At 41.4% G+C, this 17,514-nt stretch overlaps 1 protein-coding gene across 7 annotated transcripts; it reads right to left on the minus strand.

Moving 5' to 3' along the window:
* Positions 1–1,862: 1,862 nt before the first annotated feature.
* si:ch211-255p10.4 (serine/threonine-protein kinase BRSK2) lies at positions 1,863–17,244 on the minus strand. 7 transcript variants are annotated; one of them, XM_034119644.1, is made up of 20 exons: positions 16,065–17,244; positions 15,857–15,951; positions 15,594–15,679; positions 14,988–15,128; positions 14,562–14,678; positions 14,310–14,343; positions 14,060–14,128; positions 13,767–13,913; positions 12,747–12,778; positions 12,446–12,610; positions 11,633–11,730; positions 10,842–10,992; positions 10,682–10,742; positions 8,614–8,890; positions 6,515–6,565; positions 5,872–5,920; positions 5,631–5,754; positions 5,112–5,316; positions 4,549–4,638; positions 1,863–3,867 (listed from the first exon to the last, which is right to left on the minus strand). In XM_034119644.1, exons 1-20 carry the CDS (start codon positions 16,147–16,149, stop codon positions 3,656–3,658), a joined length of 2,289 nt encoding a protein of 762 aa, XP_033975535.1. In that variant the 5' UTR covers positions 16,150–17,244; the 3' UTR covers positions 1,863–3,655. The 7 variants fall into 7 exon arrangements, with proteins under 7 accessions (XP_033975535.1, XP_033975534.1, XP_033975532.1 ...); XM_034119643.1 differs by having other exon boundaries at positions 10,842–10,995; XM_034119641.1 differs by having other exon boundaries at positions 8,614–9,244; positions 10,842–10,995.
* Positions 17,245–17,514: the final 270 nt, after the last annotated feature.

Below are 17,514 nucleotides of genomic sequence, written 5' to 3' on the forward strand. Positions count from 1 at the left end.
CAATATGGATTACAATGTTTTACCTCTCTACTGTCGTATTCTAAGAAAAATACATCTACAAAAGGTAAATGACTGACAGGCTTTTCTTGATATATTTTCATTTGATTTCATACTAAGAATATTAACTACATTAGCTTTCTGATTCATTTTTCTTAACAAAAGTGTTACGTTTTTTTAAGTGGACTAAGAAACTCCCATCTCTGCACTGAAAACTGTGAAAAACTAAATTTTCAATCAAAGGAAAACCATAAGAAGTAATTTAAAAAAACTCCAGAAAGAAGTAGTGAGTAGATCTTGGGCACATTTTTCTGCCGAATGACTGTTCTAAGGTTAATAATGACTTGTTAGCGTATGTTTATCTTGTTTGAACTTTAATGACCATTGAGATTGAAGTTATAATTATTATCAAATAATGTTTGCATGCAGATGATATAACTATTCAAAGCTTACTTTGTTGGCCTTTGTGCAGAGTATACAAAAAAAAGGTACCACTTTACAATAAGACTACCCTTATAAAGGATTCATAAAGGGCTTATAATGAGGTTGTAAACACTTTATTAATCATTAAGAACGATTTATAAACCAGTTCTAAAATAGTTTTCATACATCAACACAGGCTCACTATTTGGCAAGATGACAAAGCCTTATATTGGCTACCTAGCTTACTTCGTCTTCTTCATCATCCTTCCTTGGTATCTGTTGTTCACTGAGTTGATTCCCCCCCTTCCATCTTGATGTTTCTTGGCATCTCTTTATGACCATTTATTTACGAGTTACTAACATTTATAGTTGCCAAAAGGGAGCCTTATTGTAAATTGTAAAACACATTCCCATTTATTAATGAGTTACTACCATTTCTAATAAGACTTAGCAGTTCAGATAAATGTGGGCTCACTATTTGGCAAGCAACCGGTCACAGTTCCCCTGTTCATCTCATGTCTTATAAAAGCTTATTAAGGATTTATAAAGTGTTCACAACCAAATTAATAAATGAATTACAAACTATTCGTAAACCCTTTATAAGGGTAGTCTTATTGTAAAGTGGTACCAAAAAAACAGCCACATAAAATGAACAGACAACATTTTAACCCAGAAACTAAATAGACACACACATGAATTTAGGGTTTATTATTGTAACCATAACAATAAGGTGGATCTCTCTTTATTTTGACCATCAATTCAATCATAATTGTTCTTTTTATCACAGGCAATAGTTATAATAGTGCACTTTTTATATTTAAATTATGATACAGACATTTCTTTTTTTTTGTATACACCTTATTCTACTGACCCTTATGAATGGAGAATAGTTTACAATCTTAGCCAGAGTTGGGTCAATGATAGTGAAGGTGACGTCGTGACGAGAAAAGATGAAAGTGGTGATGGTGAGCAATCAAAGAGTGTGCACGGACAGTGAGGCAAACAACTTTGTACAGTTTCTCTCGTGATGAAGGCTACACAACGGGTGAGGAGGCAGACGGACAGGTCAAAGGGGACAAGGCTAAAAAGCAAGAGATGAAGCGAAATAGCAAGCATTTAATGCATGAGAGAAATGATGTGCCTGTTAGCGTTTGGCTGTTAGTTCATGTAGTATTCCTGGGTCAGTTTAAAATGCTCAAAATGCATCTGCTGCAAAGTTTTCATCTCACTCTCACTCAGCCGCCATCCATCCGTCACACACACACACACACACACACACACACACACACACACACACACACACACACACACACACCACACACCACACACACACACACACACCACACACACACACCACACACACACAACACACACACACACACACAACACACACACACACCCACACACACACACCACACACACACCCACACACACCACACACACACACACACACACACACACACACACACACACACACACGTTACCAGAGATAAGCGCGATAAATATGATGTTGACATAACAAATATCATCAGAGAGGTAAGATGAGAGCAACTTGTCAGTAATGCTCAAAAAACAGTGATAATGAGAATTGAAATAGGTAACTTGTATTAGCTTTTTGTTGGCATTAAATCTAATCAAATACATGACACAATCAACCACCTGACCAAAAAAATAAAAAATAAATAGATGGATACGTTAGTGAATAAATATAAAAAAACGAAATAATAACCATAACTGTAGCACTGTGTGTCTCTCTGAAAACATTCTGCACTTTTGTTGCATATTGTGCTGTATGGAAGACTGGTGAAAAACATCGACAAGTCTGATCGAGTGCTGGAGGAATACGTGACTGTCCGAGCTGCTACGTCTGCTTGCAGGATGGTGCGACTCTCTGGTGGTGAGCGTGGGTGCAGTGATGGACTACTTGGCTTGTTGGTGAACACTGAAGAAGTGAGGATCCCGGGGTGAGGAGACTCTTTGCTTGCTTCCCATTTTGAAGTCCTGCACAACGAGGAATTGACATCGCAAGCCTTTAGAGTCCGGCATCATGAAAATGTCCATTGATGAATTTCCTTTGTGTTTTTTTTTGTTGTCTTTTCATTTTGTTCTGAGTCAGTACATAAATACTATGGCAATAGGAGACAAGCTTGACGAGAAAGGTGGCGTCTGTTTGATCCACAGGCCAGGAATGCTCTTCTCACTCTGGCCTCAAACAGCAGGGATGAGGTTCATGGAACAATTCACGCATAATGTTTTTTTTTTCTTCATATAGTTATGTTCATATTTCTGTTCAAATCAAAAAATACTTTTGTTCAGAGCAACAAGGGTCCAACGTGAAAATCTTAGATGCATTGTTTCATATTGTCTCTGAGTAAAAAGAAAATACAAAAAGAATCAAAACATTGAACTTTAACGCCTTCTTAAAGCAACGTCCCCTCTCCGGCACTGTCGAGTGTTTCTGTCTGTACTGCCGTCACTGTGCTACTGACATCCTCGAAATAAATATGTAAACAATAAATACAAACTAAATAAAAAAATATTTATTTTCACATTCACTTACTTAGCTTACTTGGTTGGTTTTCTTTAGCTCAGGAGAAGACACCGCTGGAGTTCCAGGCTGTAGTTTCTCCTGAGAAAATCAGGACCTCTTGCTCAGCTCCTCACTGTCGTGGGAGCAGGTTGCTAACTCTTAGGGTTCTTCTGCAGAGATACATCTATATTTCTTTCAGTATGGACTGCATGTTGCTTGATAATGATATGAGCGCACTGGTTAATTTAAAGAGTAATCTTGAGAACCGTCACAAGACTGTTACTTCTTTTTGGTGTCAGATACTGTATTACGACGATATGGTAGACTAGCCTATCATTTCAGCATCCTTTAGCAGGCTGATTTGCTAACTGGCATGCACATTAGCACTTCAAAATTCCTAGTTGGATCTGTGAAGCTGTATCTATGAGGGATACCAAACTGCTCATTCACATTTATATTTTTTCCCTTAAAGGGTGACTCCTTAACACTTCTCATTTAAGGGGTAGGAATCCTGGAGATCCAGAAGATCAAAACAATGTGGAGTTGGGGGGGGAAAAAAGCGTGACAGAGAAATACTCAACCCTTGCACCTTGAATAACTTAGTCAAGCAAGAAAAGGAGTAGCTCATGGCTTGCAGGGACACTTGGAGATGAAGTCTCTTCCCGCTGTGGTTCAGGCATCCCGCTGCGCTGACTCACTTCTCTCCTACGGTTGGGATTGGGTTCCGTTGGAGGACAGCAGTCGGGTTCTCTCTTTCGCCGAGCCTCTGCGCTGCAGGACCCCACCGCTGCCTCCGATGCTTCCTCCGTCCGCCCGGTCGCCCCACTCGCACCTGTCGCCCCCACCCTCGGAGCGCCTCGAGTTTTGGCGGGTGGGGGTCCCGTGGGGCCGGCCGTTCTTCTCATCTGGGAAGGGATCAGCAGACGAGAACAGGAAAGTCACTCTCGACGTATACATTACATGTCACTTGTTAGACGCTTTTATCCAAAGCGACTTACATACTCAATACTGCGGTGGAGTTTGAACCTGTGCTCCCTGATCCCAACACCAACGCACTAGGCCACTGCGCCACAGCCGTATACATGCTTTAGTGTCTATGGGTCTGGGCAGGATAAAATGGAATGTTTGATGACAGAAATGGGGGGTAAGCCTTAAATTCAGTTCCTTTATTGAAAGATCAACTGCACTACTTCAGCCTATGAATTTCCAAGAAAATTCAAGAGTATGGTTTGAATAGAAAAAGGTCCTTAGCCTTGAAATCTAATTAAACAAACAACAATATAAGTTAATGTTTAATGATTCTACAAAAGCCACAGCGTGAACGAGATAAGACATTTGCATATATTCAGATAGCTCATGGTGTAATAAGTTAGTTTAGGGCCACCTATATGTGTCTGTATCTGTAAATACCAAGAGACTTTTCAAGCACAAGGAAATGAAGTATTGGTCAATAAAATATATTTAAAAACATAAAAAGGCAAGAAAAACACATAAAGACACATCAATGCCCCTGCACATACCTAGAATAATAAATCCAAACATGAAAAATGTCATATTGTTACTCTGGTGGAAGCACAAGCGTGAATAAGCAGTCTCACCAGATAGGGCTTGCGCCATGGGTTGATCATGAGAGCTGAGAAGTTGGGCTTGAATCGTTTCCACCACTCGTCTGAACCTGCGACTCGGACCTGGAGATGCACCGAGTCACGCAAAAAATATTATGCTTACGTTTTAAGAACTGAAAGTATGACTTTAACATTTTCAGATTATATATTTTTTATTTATCAAATAGGTCATGAGTTTCAGATATTAGTTCTCAATGTCTATACAAAATACAACCTTAAAACGTCAGGATCAGAGAATAAGTGAACATGTTTTTATTAAATGTTCCCTTTCTGAATCAAAGTTAGATAAGTATATGGCAGACAGCAGCCTGTTAGCTTAGCATAAAGACTGGACACAGGATGAAACAGCTAGCCAGGCTCTGTCCAAGGGTAGATAAACCAATTCTTATTAACCCCTCACTCAGTTTGAAACTAGTTAACTAAAACTAGAAATGGGGGGGTACTAGTTTTTTTATTTGAAGTAAGTACGACCAAAACTTATTTAAAAATTTGAATGGAGTTGAATAAACTCCCAATTAAATGATCGGTCCACTTGCCTGAAATGAGGGTGAACGTCACGCTGTAGATTCCTGTCTCCCTCCTGCCCTCCCTCTCGGTCCTCTCTCGCTCCCTCTCGCCTTCGGAAAAAGAAATGTCCACCTGGAATTTGACGGGCTTCTGGAAGACAGAAGGGCCGGCGGAGGACTTGTACTCGGCCCGAAAACTGGTCTGTGAAAGAACGCTGTGACTGAGCGACGGGATCTGTGTGGTTGGGAGAGAGAGAAGAAGCAGAGAGACCGACAGACTTACGAGGCGGGAGAGGTACGGGTACAAACGTGAGTATAGGGAGACAAAGGGTGAGGGTGAGGAGAAGAGGGACAGAGTGAGCCATTGGTGAAAGCAAAGTGATAGATAAACGTGCCACGGGTGAGCAAGATTCAAATAATAAAAAAACGTGAAAGAAATGCGTACAGTATGAGAGTGCGTGTGAAGTCCTTATAGCCAGTGAGAGCCATGCCTCTACAAACAAGTGTTGATAGTGAGAGGAATGAAGACAGACCAGCTCAGATACTCACAGACAGGAATGCGTGGACGATGTCGGCTTTGACCGAACTCAGAGGTTTGTCTCTGATCACGACGAAGATCTGCTCCTCCTTCTCCAGGCCGATGAAGTTCCCGAACCACGACTTCTTAGCCAGCCTGGCAGCCAGACAGAAAACATATACAGTAGAAGCAAATACACAGAGCCAAAAAAAAAACTCACCAACACAAAGCCTTCAAGAGTTAAAACAACTCCACACGTTTATCTCGACTTACTCAGGGCTGGATTCTGGTGTTAGACTGGACATGTCTTCTGATGTAGGAACTGAAAGAGACAACTCACTTTTAACATTAGCAGTTCAATAGATGATCTTCAACTGGAAGCCAGAGGGAAAGAAATATTAAGATATGATCCATGCGGTTAAAGAGGTCAGGACACTGTATGCTGGAACAGAAAATGGATGTTTGTAAGTGTTAGAACGACATCATGATAGCATGATACTAAAAACAAATTAAAGATGGATATTATTCTAATAATACACATAATATTATTGTTTTGGTCCGCTTGTTTCACCTGGTGGTACAGAAGAGTCTTGCCATACCCAAAAGTGCCCTCCAACTGGCCCGAGTCCGAAAATGTGTCATTTAATTATTTTTGAGTAACAGTTATTTTTTACTTTTACACATCAAAATACAATGAAAGTGTAAAAATGAGTTGTTAATCATTTGAATGTTTTAGTAATGAAATGATGTCATGTCTGACACACAGCATGAAATTAACTAACTTAGCTTAACGCAGTCAGATTCTAAATCTTCAGTCAATGATTAAAACAGAATAAATTTAAATTTTGGATTAACTATAATAACTATAAAAAATACAGTCGAGAGGCAACTGACAACACGACCCTGAAAGACGAACCTTTCATTGCTGAAGAGGGGTCGGCAGTTGAGGTGCCATGCGGCGCCACTTCTAGAAAGAAAATGAGAAGATGTTACCAGGCTAGGCTACAGCAATCTGGAACTACGGCGGTGAAGTTAGTTTCAGGTTGGATATTCGGAATAATGTCCTGGATCCAGAGGGTCATCTCACCCAGTGTCACAGACCGTCAGCAGACCCAGTCCTCGCTCTAAACCAAAGGGTTTCACTTCCCAATAATAAATTACCATTTGAAAGACATTGTGCTACCTTGCCCATATAAGTGAAAAGTATGGTGTGGTACAAAATAATTATTATCTATTTAATGTGACTCAATGGGTGTTTCTCAATGTCGAGGACGCTTCCTTTGTAGCACATGTCTTCCGAGTCACTTGCTTCAGAAGCGAGGCAAGAATCCTTCCTAACCTCGGAAAACAAAGAATTGTGGAACAGGCTAACAGGTGTGCAGGTGTGCGTCATATGCGAGGCCCCGCCTTAAATGGAGCGCGATTTCCGCCAAAGATTTGGAACATGGTCCGTGCGCAAAGCATTGTGGGGATTTTAAGGCCGTTTCTCAATGTCGAGTAAAGCTGCTCCAGAGCCACTATTTCAAGCATACGTAATCGAGTGCCGCCGAAGTACTGTTCCAATGTCCAGCATACTTGGAATTCTACCGAGGCCGGCGTACTTCGTAGCGAGAAATTTCGAGGCTGCACATGTGTAGACTCCGCGGTCTTAGGGTGTTTCTCAATGTCGAGTACGCTTGCTTGGTAGCACATGTCTTCCGAGTCGCTTGCTTCAGAAGCGAGGCAAGAATACTTCCTGGCATTCGGAAAACGAAGAGTGGAACAGGCGAGCAAGTGTGCAGGTGTGCGTCATATGAGAGGCCCCGCCTTACATCTTCCGCCACAGATTTGGGGAAATTGGTCCGTGCGCAAAGCATTGTGGGGATTTTAAGGTGCTTGAAATAGTGGCTCTGGAGCAGCCTTCCTCGACATTGAGAAACACCCTCTGACTCTGAATCGATGCAGCGTTGTATAACTAGTAGGACACACCTTTTTTTTATTGGATGTTAGCCCACATTCTCTTTTATATGTATATTTAAGTGCAATTTCAGATTTTAGTTGGTTGAAGAATTTGATTTATTTTCATTAGCTTCAATTTCCTGTGACCCAATGGCATTGAATTACTTCACTGGACAAGTAGGACACACCTCTTCTTTAATGGAAATATTAATATAAAAAGGAAGTTGACTAAAATCCAATAAAGAAAAGTGTGTGCTACTTGGCCAGTGTAGTAATACAATGCTGCATTGATTTGGAATAAATTATTCATGGCACATCATACTAATTAATTGTATACAAGTTTTTAGCATTATGTCACTAATATGGTTCAGTTAGCACGGCGGCGATAACATTGGCTTTGTGTCGTTCATACAGTGATTTGTTGATGGTCCCTAAGTGAAGCCCTGTGGTAAAGAGTAAGGGCTGGATTAGATATGAGCTTCAAATGCTGGCAGTCTGTGAAACTGAGTATTAAGAGCGGAGTGAATGTTGAATATCCAACCTCAAACAAACTTTACCGCAGTTCTAGGATTAACAGGGCCAGAGGAACAGCAAAGGCTGTATACTGTATAGCTAAGGTGGCTCTTTAATTGTTTCAGCAGTGGGAAGTGGTGCTTGGGAAATTTGATTTGGTATGTGTTCTGAAAAGTTTCCGAACCTCTGTGAAACATGTGTAAATAATCCAGCGCCTCCTTAATCATTTCTGCTTTTTCCTTTCTCGCTTTGTCTCCCTCCCCAAAGACCCCACGCACACAAAAGTGTAATTTATTTGACAAAATAAAAGGCAAGATGACAAGATGAAAGATGAATATGACTTAAAGCAGTATTTGTTTGTATTATTTCAATAGTTATCTCAATATTATAGTCGCTGTTATTGATTTGGCCATGATAATCATATAGTGAATATGTCCTATTGTGTAAGTAGAAAACACTTCTTAAAGCTGATGAGCTACAGTTTGTTAGTTTAGTCAACTCTGGTGCAGATAATGTTGAGACCTTAAAATCACGACACCTCCACATTCCTTCCTACAAACTCACCCTGCATCTTGCGCCGATGGAAACGCGGCGAGCCCAGCAGGTTGTTCTTGAAAGAATTGAGGCGGGTCCTCCAGTGGGCGGAGCTGCTGGCCGCCATGCCGCTTCCCCCCCCGGGACTGGAGGGCGGGGTCAGCGACAGAGAGCCCACCCCTCCCCCTCCCTCCGCCCGCGAGGAGGATGAGGACGAGGAAGAGGAGGGCGGGGTAGAGGAGGGGTGGTGAGGGTGGTGGACAGGGGTGCCCAAGGGCGTGGGCAACGGAGAGCCCTGGGGGGTAACCTGCGGCACAGAGTGGGCAGAGTTTGGGTAGAAGCTCTTAGTCACTGACTTAAGGACAGAAGACGAGGGGAAGAAGAAACGAGGGATGGGTGACAGGAGCGGAGAAGGGGAGGGTGAGCGGGAGGATGGGTTGTGCAGAGGCAGGGATTTGATGGGCTGCAGGTGGGGTCGGTCGGCCGGTCCCTTGGTGGGCAGGGTCTGGGTCTTTGGGTTGGGGGGAGCTTTGGGCTTTTCATGAGCCCGTGCGGAGCGAGGAGTGGTGGCGTTTCCCTGTTTGGACTCCTTTGAGAGGAGGGTGGCGGTGGCTGAGGTGACGTCTGATTGGCTGAAAGTGAAGATGGGGCTTTGATAGGACTGGGAAGGGGGGGGATTTGTGGGGTGGGGGGATGGGGGAGATGGATACCAAGAAAGAGAGGGGATGGAACATGGAGAAAGGATGGAGATGAATATCATGCTTCATGACAAAAGAGTGCATCTTGTGAGTAGTGAAAGTGTCAAATGCAATACTACCAATGGTGACATCTGCGCTTTAATCTTTTTGTGCTCTTTATATTTCATGTGATTGTGGTAGTGACTGGGTTAAACATTTAGTGACTAAAGACAGTGGCAGTGAAGATGTTATTGCTTGCAGTTAAGGATGAATTATTCACCATCTATGGACTGTTTTAGAACATGAGCGAACTATCCAATAAACCTCAATTAATCCTCTTTTTAAAGGTTCGATGTTATATTCTTGAGAATGGTGCACACAACTAGTTCATGCATGATGAGGAAGATAAGTGACATGAAGACAGAAGAAGAATGCCACACAAACCTCCTGTCGGGTGAGATTTAATCTGAGGAACTGGTGTGGTGGTGATGATGTGTAAGAATGACTGAAGACTTGATAAATGGATACTTGAGGGGGTCGTGAATGTGGTTACATTTTTATAAAAGCAGTTTAAGGCACAGCACACTGATATTGATAGCTAAACACATGTTGAAACTACTTAGTGTTATGATGATTTTTACTGTTAAAAAACACACATGATTAGCAGTATTTATGAAATTCTTAGACATTGTTAAGATCTACATTTGTTTATATAACATGGGAATATTGTCACAAAACTAATGAATACATAATAAATAACTTTAAATTACAGTCCAGTCCTAATGTCAGCAATACTTCAAAATTCAAAACGACAAATTGGTTAACGGCACTGTTATCAACAAACTATCAGAATATGACATGACCTAAATGTTCACTCTAGGGCTCGATGGAAATGCTAACCATGTGGCCTCTGCTGATTGGGCAACACTGAAGCACACACATAACATTGAGGCTTTAGTTTAAAGGATAGGAACTTTGAAGACTGTCTTAAAACAATAGCCAGGGGTCCATCAGAAGAGTTTCTGTGCGTGTAATCATTCCTCCTGTTCATACTGCCAGTAACTGTAAGTGATCCCTTCTTAATGTACTTTAAATGTAAGTGATACTGGCCAAAATGGACAGTTCTTGTTCTGTGTAAATATGCTTCCTGAAGCTTATCTTAAGCTAATATTAGGCTTCCCAGACAGTGTAGCATTGCTGAGCTGCAGCCAAGGGATAGTCACACAAAGGGAATTCTACACCAAATCAAATTGTAATCAAGCAGGGGGGGGGTCGTTCAATGGCCTGATTATTGTGAGTCTATCCTGGGGGAGTTAAATAATACAAAATGCATGCTTGCATTCTGATCAAAGACAGTGCAGGTAATCAATGCAACAGTTCAATATGTACAGTTTGTCGAAGTTTGGCCACCAGGCCCTTACCCTGGGACTGCTGAGAGGACTGGAGGAGAGACCGGTTGATGCTCCGCTGACTGAGCGAGACCTGGGGAACAGAGCGGAGGTCAAAGGATTGTCAGCAAAGAAAGAGTATGAGCAACAAGAAGCTGTGTGTAATGCATGTGTGTTAGCATACTATATGTACCTCTGGCTGTGTGCAGCTGTGTCCAGGGCCCTGCGAGGCGGGGTAGGGGACCCCTGCTCAGTAACACTGAGCACCTCGAGGCTTTTCCTCTCGGGGCGACAGCGGCCGTGGCGCGTCAGCATCGGAGAGTCAACGCGCTTTCGAGGAGGGTCTGCTGTGGAGCACCGACATAAAGTTAAAGTCTAAAGGATAGACCGACATTTATTTGCAGTTTTAGGCTAAGTTTTTACTTACATTGCAGGATACGTTGGGCAACTTTCACTCTGAAAAATATGCTTTGTTTCTTTCCCCTGAAGTGGTACTGGTAAGGTGTTTTTAAATAAATAAACCCTATTGCTTCCTGTTAGTAAGAAATGTGGCTTCATCTTCATCATCTCGCTCTGTTGTCACTATGCATTTATTTTCTCTTTTACAGTACTCAAAAGTGTGATTTTCCCACTGGCTCTGTGCGCCATCTGTGACTGTGATAAATGTAGCTTTATTTAATCAAAAATAATAGCTGTCTTCACCCAGTTTTGTCCAGTTTTGACCAATATTAAATGATTTTTGAAGACAGAACCAGAGGCTTTAGGCCAATGCTAATGGTGGGGATGACATTGACTAACTTCTTGGTCTAATGGCTATCTGTACAAATATCTTATCCAAAAGCCAATAGTGTGTAAATAATTCTGAGGGTACCTGTGTTTGGCCCCAGACTCACACACTCTGGTAAAATCTCTTCACAGAAACCTAGACTGGTAAAAAGCAGCTCCCTGCGTTGAGTGGATCCCTCCTGCCCCCTATTGACTGACCTACGTCATTGCGCGGTGGCAAGTCCTCGTCCTCATAGCTGGGGTAGCGCTCTTTCCTGTCCAGCAGCAGGTAATAGATCATCTTCTCCTGGTTTTCTCTGAGACACAAACAGAAGAACATAGACATCGGTCCACATAACTACTCCTACTATAACTATGTGTTATGGTGAGGTATGTTGAGGTGCCTGATCTCCAGCGTTTTCCACTTCAAAACAACAAAACACAGGCTTTTTTTGTGCACAAATCATTATTTAAATATTGCTTTGTTTTCTCAATGAGCACCTGACTGCACCATGACTTTGATTTGTGTAAGGTGTGGATCACACAGCTTCATCCGCCATCTTGCTTTCTTTCACTAACGTTTCACATGGCATTTTGGAGAGGAAACTGTATCCCCTTCTGCTTTCACACAGCTCTCAAAATATCTGTCCACAATACACAGGAGTACAAAAAATCATAAATGAAGTACATGAATGTGTGAGCAGAATAATAGTAACTCAAATACTGCAGTCTTTAATAAATGCATTTAGCATAACTTAGATTCATCTGTTCTGTTTTATGTAGATTTTTCACGTACTGTATAGTCTTACATAATAGTTACATAATACTTTTTTTCTCCTCAACATATATATTAATAATCTTTCAACAGTTTCAAATCGTTTTATAACATAACCTCATTACTGTCCATTGTAATTAGAGCAGTAGTGGTTGTACTGCAGGGCTGTTCACTTGCACTTCATTATGTAAGTAAGTGTGAGTGTTTTCCAGGTCACGCGGCGTTCACGGTTAAACACAGTTATGTTAAATACTTACTCTTCACATTGCAAATCACGCGTGAGCTTGCCTCGGTCTCGGAAACATCCGAGCGAGTGCATGCTGTCCAACACATCTGGGTCCAGCTCCGTCAGGGAAGAGATTCGCTTCACACACACTCGCCTGGGAGGAGGTTGCTCGGGACACGGCTCATTACGACCACCCCTGGGAGAGACACACACACACCGTGAAACACACATGAATGACACAGATATAACGAATAATTAAAAATGACCAAACATCGCTTTAGATTAGTATTTCATTCAACAGTCCAGTATGTAAAAAGAGAGCGTATACTCACAGATACCAGGCGTGTTTCTGGATGGCCTCTAGCTGTAAAGGGTGACAGGGCAGATTGGGCCATTAGCTCCTACAGTCTGTTCGCAGCCAGATGGCCGCGGAGCTGTGCTGTGTAAACACCTCACACCAGATACTTTTCTTTCAAACTCCTCATCAGTATTATACATTAAATCACAATTACATGCGTTATTCTGATTTCTGTTAAGGCATTGGACGATATTTTTTAATTACATGTCACGATTATCCTGCTAAATACTGTAGGTGTGATTCATGATATTATCCATATGAATCATTCAAATATGCTTGGAACTCTTAAAATGGCTTGGTTTGAATCACATTTTATTTTTAAGAAACAACTATTGTTTTAAAAATAGGAATTCAGCGACAATCATTTTTGGGGCAAAACGATCAATTTAATCATCTTAAATTAGGTTAACATAAAGCATAACGTCCCCTTGCATAAGAAAAGGAAACATTTCTATAATTTAATAGGAACATTCTGGGAGTCTGTTCTTTCTTATGTGATCATCCTGTATTTTATTTCCTGTAATTAGGTTCTATTTTTTCATTCTCTACAATGACAACTACAGGAATGTAAATGTACCATGAACATATTGTCAATTCAGATAAATTCATAAAGTAGGAATAAAAGGCAAACCGCAATTTGAAGAGGACAATTTAATACTTTTAAATGTTGACCATGAGGGTTGTGCAATAGGTCGCCATTGTCAGTATGTGCGTCTGTGTATTGTGTTTGTGCGAACGGTGTATGAGTGATGATATGTGTATGTATTTGAATGTTTATTATGTTTGTATATGTAGATGTATGCGGAACCGCAGGACAGAGTCCAGAACACATTTCCTTAAGGGGACAATAAAGTATATCGTATCGTAACACAGGTGTAAATCTGACAAAATTATCTTTGGAAACAGTCTAAATATAGGAATGATATAAATTCAACTTTTTTAGAAGGCATTTAGACCCCATGTTTCTGAGCCTGGTGTGAGCCCAGTCTCTTACCGTGAGCCTCTTTTCGGGGTTGACCTCAATCATACCCTTCAGCAGGGACTGACAGTCCGGGGGGATGAAGTGGGGCATGTGGAACACCCCGCTCTTCACCTTCTCCAGGAGCTGCCGTAAATTGTCATGGTCAAAGGGCAGGGCACCCTGTAGGAGAAAGGATGGGATGAAAAGGACAAAAAAAGTGGTAAAAATAAACCTGACTTGAAGAAGGGGAAGGAAGACTGCAGAAACATAAAGGGGTCTTTACAAAAGGACCAAACTGTGTTGTGAAATGGGAGCAAAAGACTCACCACCAGTAGAGCAAAAAGGATGACCCCACAGCTCCACACATCTGCTCTCCGCCCGTCATATTTCTCTCCCTGCGACAGAAAGAATGAATCATACACTGACTAAAAACGCAATATGAGTGACTTTGATTGATTCAATTCACGGATTTAATTTCAGCTCATTAGGGGCTTATCTAAGACATCTCCTAAATGACTGTAGAATTAACATCTGCATGGTTTATATTACAGGTGCCAACATTTGAGAAAAACCCACCCGTATGACTTCAGGGCAAGCATAATGTGGTGATCTAAAATGAAAGAAAAAAGCACAATTGTTATGCATGCAATTCTGGAATAATTGGCAGTAATTACTAATAATAAGTAGTATTTTAAAAAGTGGCACATTATGTACTCTTTATCATGAGGAATTCATTATGTTATGCATTGATATACACTGTTTCTGAAATACAAAATACTTCAAAATGGGTGTACTCATTAACAGCACACTCAAACACTTGGTACTCACCCACAGCTGGTCTCTAACAGACTGTCCCCCACCTGTAGGGAGGCCATGCCAAAGTCAGCGATACGGATGTTGTTCTTTTCATCCAGGAGCAGGTTCTCAGGCTTCAGGTCTCTGTGACTGTTGACACAAACACAACAGAAACTGTAAGATTTCCAGTACTGGTTATCGCTTTTCAACTGTTCATGCTACACAATCCACTAATGTATAACTTGATTTGCTGACAAAAATGTGTCCAAATGATATTTAAGGATGAAAAGTGCCTGCAAACATTGAGTCAGTATTAGAATGAGATGTTTATGATTCATTTTTGATGTAACTGACTAAGACAGCTTCTGATTTATTCTTCCATGACACATCAACTTGGCATGGATTCTTCATTCAAGAGTTTCATTTAAGGACCACTGCTCTCTCAGCAAAGAAACCCACCAGATGGAATGACTGTGGCAGAAATCCAAAGCAGAGATGATCTGCCTGAAGAACTTTCTGGCCTCTTTCGGAGTCAGCCGGCCCTTCTTCACCAGGTAGTCAAACAGCTCCCCCCCCGACACATGCTCCAACACCAGGTACCTTTCAACATTAAGGAAGAACAGTGTGATTTCAAAAAGACAGTAGTAGGGACCAAAAATTGTATAAAATAGATTTTTTTTTTTTATTGAAGACACTCTTATAGTTTTAGATACTACGCATTTTGGATGTATGATTATTGGTCTAAAATATTGATATGAAATCTTGTAATTTATTTTGTTATGCCTTCACTTTAAGCTAACATACCTGTCTATTCTGAAAGATCTTTATTTTAACATTTTAGTGAATATTTTCTTCAAGATAAATCAAAAACATTTAAGATTTAATGCAAGAGACGAAGCAGAAACAAGTGAAAAGGGAGATTTGACGAATAGGAGATTAATATAGTTCATAGGAGTAATATTAATACCCAGCCTGCTCCAAAGTTCAGTATTCAGCCACAGAATAAAGCATGCAGACTGCATAGAGCGCAGTTGTGGGGCTCTTTTGAATGCAGAGGAAACTCACAGGTATTTGTTATTCTCGTAAACATCATGCAGCTTCAACACATGCGGATGCTCAATCAGTTTCAGAATGGCAATCTCCCTCTCAACCTGGTTAGAGAGAAGAGACAGATGTGCAGAAAAAGAGCTGAAGATATTAAAGCAGAGAGCACACAAGCCAGAAGAATACAGAAGTTAAATATAGAGATTGGAGCAGTTTGTGTAAAGCATCTTGATTAAAATCAGCATTATGATCACTGCAACGACCTGACGAGCTTCATACTGTACCTTCATCAGGACTGACTCAGACAGCTTCTCTCTGTTGACTATTTTGACCGCTACCTTCTGACCCGTAATACAATGGACCCCGAGCTTGACCAGTCCTGAAATAGAAAATGTAGAGGCAAAAATAAGACACAGACATGTTTGAAAGACGCGTCATCTAGAGTTTAAATGTCTACATTTAGTAGTTTAAAATCCAGCCGGGTTTACTCACCTGTCTGTCCCTTCCCCAGTGTTTTCTCCAGTCGGTAGGGCCCAACATATTGAGCTGACTGACTCAGAGACAGTTCCTTACTCATACTGCTCTTGAAGGAGGCTAACACACTACTCTATCTGCACAGTGGCTATTGCAATCACTGTGATATTATACAGCTTATACAGTTACAAGATGGTGCTCAATTTAGCAGATTTTATTTCAGTGATAATACTGATACACTGACTGGGTGAATGCTTAAAAACTGCAAAATGGTGCTGACATATGGGTGATACATGAACATTCTTTATCCAAATCTGGTTAATACACAAAGCTAAATATAGTTGTTCTGAAGCACAGTTAACATGTATAACGTTGAAGAAGAGAAACTGAGATGACAGCCAGTTACAAGGCTGTTGTATGCGTTAAATACTGAACACTACCCTAAAGATAAACATGACAAACTAAAGAGTTTTACTCCTGTACATTAGCTTATTTGTATAATGACGTTAAGTAGATATTACGCTTGATAAGAAAATTATCGTATTAGAGGAACGTTAACGTGTTTTTCCACGTAGGTTGGAAAGATTTATATCATTTGCTGGTCGTGTCTAACCAACAAAATGTCAAAATACGCCAGTTGGTTGTTAGCACTGATAATTAAATCTGTTTTATTCTCTCTGTCAGGCCTTTCACAGGTGCAACAACATGCTATATTTTAGCCTCGCCGCCGCTCTCCCACACAGCAGCGAGGCTAGCTTTAGCTTCAACGGATGGACCAACGGCCGTCTCGCTGTCAAAAAAACCGACTCCTCCGGAAGTTCAACGCCAAACGGTTAGATTTATCACACGGCCTCCGCATTCTCACAATATTTCGAGGTGAAATTCCTAGCAAAACAACCATATTTTAGCGTAGCGTAGTCCTCCCCCTCCCTGACTCTCCCCCGTCTCTCTACATCCCTGCAGATCACAGCATCTTCTCCTCTCTCCTTTGGCGTGTCCTCCCTCCTCACCGGCGGATACACAGGTAAAAAAATATCCGCAGATAACCTCGCACTTTTATCAACTGCCTTATTTCCCCAACCTCACTTTTAATAATAGTTCACGTAGGGTAAAAGGCCCCCCTGAATTACACTCCCTTCGGTTTTCTTGCCGTAAATCGATATTTTCCTCTCTCCTCTTCCTTCCTTCGTCTCACTCGCATCAGCATCCGGGTCCCACTCTCTCTCTCTCCATCCACTCTCATCTCGCCCTCCTCCTCCTCCTCCTCCTCCTGGTCTTCTTCCTCAAAATACGCTTATCTCTGCATTCACCTCAGCAACGCGGACACCTCCCTTACAGTTTTCATGAAAAAAAATGTGTAAACATCGCCAGAGGCAGCGGATCATAGACTGGATATATAAAGCAGCGGATGGGACGCTGCTGGTGAGGGGGGACTTGGGTGTTTTGTCCCGGTGTTGTGTCAAATTAT

This window comes from Trematomus bernacchii, unplaced genomic scaffold (genome assembly GCF_902827165.1).
Source record: "Trematomus bernacchii unplaced genomic scaffold, fTreBer1.1, whole genome shotgun sequence".
In the NCBI taxonomy this organism is placed as follows: domain Eukaryota; kingdom Metazoa; phylum Chordata; class Actinopteri; order Perciformes; family Nototheniidae; genus Trematomus; species Trematomus bernacchii.

Coding starts and splice junctions, on each gene's coding strand:
- si:ch211-255p10.4 (XM_034119641.1), bottom strand. CDS start 16,149: ATGAGTAAGGAACTGTCTCTGAGTCAGTCAGCTCAATATGTTGGGCCC. Junction 12,779..13,766: donor ACCCCGAAAAGAGGCTCACG/GTAAGAGACTGG, acceptor CACCCTTTACAG/CTAGAGGCCATCCAGAAACA. Junction 9,245..10,681: donor GTCCTCTCAGCAGTCCCAGG/GTAAGGGCCTGG, acceptor CCCCCTTCCCAG/TCCTATCAAAGCCCCATCTT.